Source organism: Dreissena polymorpha, chromosome 8 (assembly GCF_020536995.1).
Source record: "Dreissena polymorpha isolate Duluth1 chromosome 8, UMN_Dpol_1.0, whole genome shotgun sequence".
Taxonomy (NCBI): Eukaryota; Metazoa; Mollusca; class Bivalvia; order Myida; family Dreissenidae; genus Dreissena; species Dreissena polymorpha.
In genome coordinates, this window is record NC_068362.1 from 34,475,390 (window position 1) to 34,480,477 (window position 5,088).

The following is a 5,088-nucleotide window of genomic DNA, read 5'->3' on the forward strand; positions in this document are numbered from 1 at the left end:
ATAGCATGCTACTGATTTTTAATACAACGTCAATTGTTAACGTGATAAATATATGACTAAAACTTATTATGTCGCTTATAAGACGGTCTTTGCATTGTCCAAGTAGCTGCCATATATAGAACCAGAACGAGTATTGGTCTTTCGCTGTTTGTCTACCAAGAAGCATGCTATTTGTAATATTGCAAACTGACGTCCGTTTATATTGAATATTCTCTCTTGAATGAATTATGTATTTTTTCGATTGCTTTCTACCATCGCTCGTGCATTAAATACGATAAAATAACAACTGCTTTTTTTATATTATTCTTTGCTTCAATCATTTGTTTAAACTGGAGGATTTCGCAGGAAATATGACGCCATGACGTCGAAAAATACTTATTTCACAAATTAAAGAGTGAAAATTATCGATAGTTTTCGCTTTTATTTTTCAGTGGTTAAACAGTAATGTAATCGCTTTTAAATCACTGATTTTTCTTCATAAAGCATAGCAAGCATGCAATAAAAGAGACTCTTTCAAGAATAACTTTTTTTAATTGAATAGTTTAATTTATCATGTGTTGTAATCAAAAAAGAATCACAAGGGTTGAATAATGTCAATAAAACGAATGTCTTATAGATGTGACATACAATATAGCCTTATTTAAAATATAAGAAAAACATCAAATTTAGCAAACGTAAAATCATAAAAAAACACGAAAGGTGGTTATTATTAAACGAAAACAAAAAGGAATCACATAAAACATAATTACAGAAGGCGAGTATCAACCTATTCAGCAATTGTTGCATGAGCACAAGCACGACATGTTAAATTATTTAAAAATTCATAATCGTCCGATACTCACACATATAAGTATAATACATTACAATGTTTGTGATTTACACTATTATACAGGTTTTTATTTAACGAATATTGTCGAAACCATCGTCCAGGAACTCCTTAACGTCATTGTCAAGAACCTTTTTAAGGTCTGGTCTAGTTACTTTCATCCGTTTTGCACCTGTAAAATGGAAATATGTTTATTCATGTTTTCAAATACATATTAATAAGCGTTAGGAATGCACCGAGGAACATTTGTTTTAATCCGTTTAGAGCAATCCACCATACAATATAAATTGGGTCTAAAAGGGGGATACAGAATTATAACATCGAATATTCATATAGTTAAGACGCTTATTTATTAACTTCGTTCTCTTTGACTGACTGGTAAAATGATTTTGTACACAGACGTTCACCAAAAGAACAACAAAAAGAAACCATGTGTTCATCAAAAGTAATTAATCGATAAGAACAATCCTGTATTATACAACTTTCAACTGACAATGTTACCTTTTTCGTAGGCATCATCCAGTTCAGACCGGCGGGTTTCAGGGCTTGTCGCTTTCTTCTTGTCGTCTTGTTTAAATTGTTGGTCAATTTCCATGGCGTCATTTTTGCCTTTGAAGATGTGCTTTACGTTTTCCTTGATTGTCGCGGCTGAGACAGGTTTGCTATTATGTAATATGTTGTAATAGAACATTTGTAACTGATACATAAGAACTAATATATTAATTCGCCCCATTGATGCAAAAGGGAACCATGTGACATTTAAATTAAATGTCACATGGTACCTTTGTGCACCAATTGGGCGAAATACATTATTTAATTGTGCGTATGTGGCCATTTCTATGAAGTTATGCTTGTAAGCACACACGGTTATTTTACTGAAGAAATGATTATTATGATGAACATCACATATAATTTGAAAACATAAAAACGTTGCTATGGTTCAATTATTTTCAGTGCTAACAATGGATTTCGTAGTTCATAACCGTCACCATCGTCGGATACCCACGACTAATTCATTCCGTTACTCTCCAGCATTAGCCGTGGGACAATATAAGCAATACACGCCGTTTTGACCTTAACTGTAACCTTTCAGTAGACCAACGAAATCGCAGTTTACAAAAAGAATTTCACTTTGGAGGTGTCAATGCTTCGCCTGGATAATTGCGATTTGAGACACCAAGCTTTTCCATCCACCTGTCCGAGTGCTTAAAAAGACATCGCGCCCATGTTAGAGACTAGAGATACTTTTACTCTGAAAGTCGTTTAAATTCTCAATTTTAAAGTATACGCATGCACGACAAAATTCCATTTCTACGGACGACGCAATTTTGACAACAAACCCGAAGTCTCTATAGTACGAGTTGTATCATTGGTAAAAAATATCCTCATGAAACCGTGAGGGATCCAATGAAATTGCTGGATTTGACACACCCTAAAACGGTGAAAAGAGCTCGTAATGTCCCACGGTCGATAAATGGAGAGTAACGGAATGGGTCAAACGTGGGTATCCGACGATGAACCGTCACCTGAAAAAATAACTTAATTTTATCATGTATATGCAATTGTGAAATAAATGAATGACATTCTACACTTACCTGGGTTTCTCGAGAATCTCGTGCTTTGTTTTACCCTTCACCAAAACTTCGTACAATTGACAAATGTATTTGTCAGTGTCATTTGGTTTCATATGTTTCTCCTCTCGGACGGCAGCCCAATGAAGTGTTTTCTTCCTCAGTTCTTTGTTCACGCTCTGACTGACTTCCTTTGGACATGCCCGTTGCTGGGTTTCAAACAGCAGCAGTTGCGTCTGCACGATGCTCTGTACCTTTTTGTGAAGCGCGTGTAAAACAAACAATCGATATGATTAAAAGAAGTGTATACAAATATCTTAACATTATTTTATTGTTGTAAAAAGAAGAATATTCTTTGTAACATTGGAATGTATGTCAAATACACGCACCTTGGTCCTGTAAATACAGTGTATCGTGTAAAAAAGCAGTAACACGTAAACTTACGTCATCCACAGACTTTTTTGATTGGTCAGGCAAAGCAATATTCGATCTCGCAGCTTTCGTCTTCTGCGTCCTTGCCTCGTATTCTTCCAGAATGGAAACGAAATTTCCGTATACACCGTACAACATCTGCTTGCTCGCTGAAAAGTGTAACGTAAAATAATAAAACATAAATTATTTATTCGAGATAAAAACATTTTACTCGGCGAAATACCTAAGATCACTTTTGCTACATTATTGCACAATTGTATAAAGTAAGGGTATGTAAACTGATATCAACGGTTAAATGTTCAGCAGTAACTGGCTCACACCGTTGGGGATTAAAATGTACATAATTATTTTGACAAGTTGTTACAATAAAGTAACGAATACATTTCGGACAAAACACGGGACACGAATATATAAATAACAAGATGTGTTTGTGAAACACTATGCCTACCATATATATTTGACATTTGACCGTGAAGGATGACCTTGACCTTTCACCACTCCAAATGTGCCATGAGATACACATGCATGCCAAATATGAAATTGCTATCTTCAATATTGCAAAAGCAATGGCAAATGTTAATGTTTGACGTAAACAAACAAACAAACCAACAAACAGACAGGGAAAAAACAAAATGTCCCCCAGTATAGACTGGCGGACATCACAATACTAAGCTCCAATTCATTGGGGCTCTGTCGATCTGAGCGTGCAAATGCAATTTAAGCTTGCGTCACGATTTCCGTTTGATATTGGTTAATGTATGGTTAAATTATATGTTAAAAATCAAAGTGCATGCTTACTTTTATTTGATTGGAAATTGAAAAATTTCTCAACGTTACCAATAGAATACACTATTTTAATTATTACTGATTCGTATAGTAAATTATTTAAAATAATAATACTTATTTCTGCCTGACATGGAATTAATTAGTTTATTTAGGCGAATAACACATATTTACGTTTCGTATGGAGACAAAAATTAGGAATCATAAGGTCTCTTATTTCCTGTACAGATAGTTATGTTTGAGATTATCTCAACTTTTATTAGGAGAAGAAACGTTTCCTTATGCTGTTCGATGAATCTAGTGGTCCAGATGGTTTTTTTTTTAACTGGCGATCTAACCATCATGGGCAAGAGAATCACGTTACTGATCATCTGAATGTCATGATTTTTTTTTTAGAGGAAACCTGAAATCTCATAATTGATTTCAACGCTGTTGGTCGCTTGAAAAGGAATTTTATTGTATGCTATTTTGTTATACCACAATTTATAAAATAAACGACCTTCAACTATTAATTACTATAGTTTACACTTTCATTTGCTGACAATATATGCAAGTATGTTTTCAAATACTTAAGACTTGTTGTTTTTTTAAATTAGAAAATTACATTCAAAGGAACGATTGCCATCGCGACTAATAATTTGTTTTTACTAAATCATTTCTTACGGATAAGTGATCAACAATAAACAATTCGCCTTAATAAGTTTTCCCAGAATCTATAACCTAAACAAACCTTCAGCTGCGCGCTGCATTTGCAGCATGGCCTGCTGTTGAATTCCGCCGCTTGCTTCCCGAGGTTGCGTCTCTTGGCTTGTACCATCGGACGTCTGCTGTTTGTGTTTACCATCACTGCGGCCATGCGAACCTCTGTCCTCAAGCTTTGGACGTTTCGATGAGTCATTGTCCGCCTTCTTCGTATCGGTGCAATTTTTTTCCGGCAATTGGTCCTCTTCTTCAGTTCCGCTTGAACTATCCGTTTCCATAGCCTCAGTTTTAATTGTGCCCGTGTGTTCCTGGCCAGCATTATCTTTTGTCTTTGTTTTATCTCCCTGTTTGTCGTCTTGAGTAGGCCCACGTGATGTGATGTTATGTTCGTTGCTTTTTTCATCTTTTGTTTCCCCTTTCTTACTATAATTTGTCTTTTTCGACACATGTACTTCTGGGTGTTTACTTACGCTTTCTGCCTTGCCTTTTGCATTCTTTGGCGGCATTGTTTTCGTGCTACAAATTAAAACGATGATCATGATAATGATGAAAGTGATGATGATAATGATAAAGATGATGACATCATCATCATCGTTGTCGTCGTCATGACAATCATCATCATCATTACCATCGTAACCGTCGTCACCATCGTCATCCTCCTCCTCCTCCTCCTTCTCCTCCTCCTCCTCCTCCTAATCATCATCATTATCATCATCATCATCATCATCATCATCATCATCATCATCATCATCATCATCATCATCATCATCATCA

The 5,088-nt window shown here is 35.5% G+C and overlaps 1 protein-coding gene across 1 annotated transcript in view; it reads right to left on the minus strand.

Annotated features, from left to right (window-relative positions):
• Window positions 1-511: 511 nt before the first annotated feature.
• LOC127842219 (uncharacterized) overlaps window positions 512-5,088 on the minus strand; it is a 5,382-nt gene continuing 805 nt past the window's right edge. The window contains exons 2-6 of the mRNA XM_052371634.1: window positions 4,343-4,830; window positions 2,842-2,978; window positions 2,422-2,651; window positions 1,328-1,488; window positions 512-998 (exon numbers count right to left, since the gene is read on the minus strand). Coding sequence (XP_052227594.1) covers window positions 901-998; window positions 1,328-1,488; window positions 2,422-2,651; window positions 2,842-2,978; window positions 4,343-4,820 — 1,104 coding nt within the window. The 5' untranslated portion in view covers window positions 4,821-4,830 and the 3' untranslated portion in view covers window positions 512-900. The remainder of the gene's footprint in view (window positions 999-1,327; window positions 1,489-2,421; window positions 2,652-2,841; window positions 2,979-4,342; window positions 4,831-5,088) is intronic.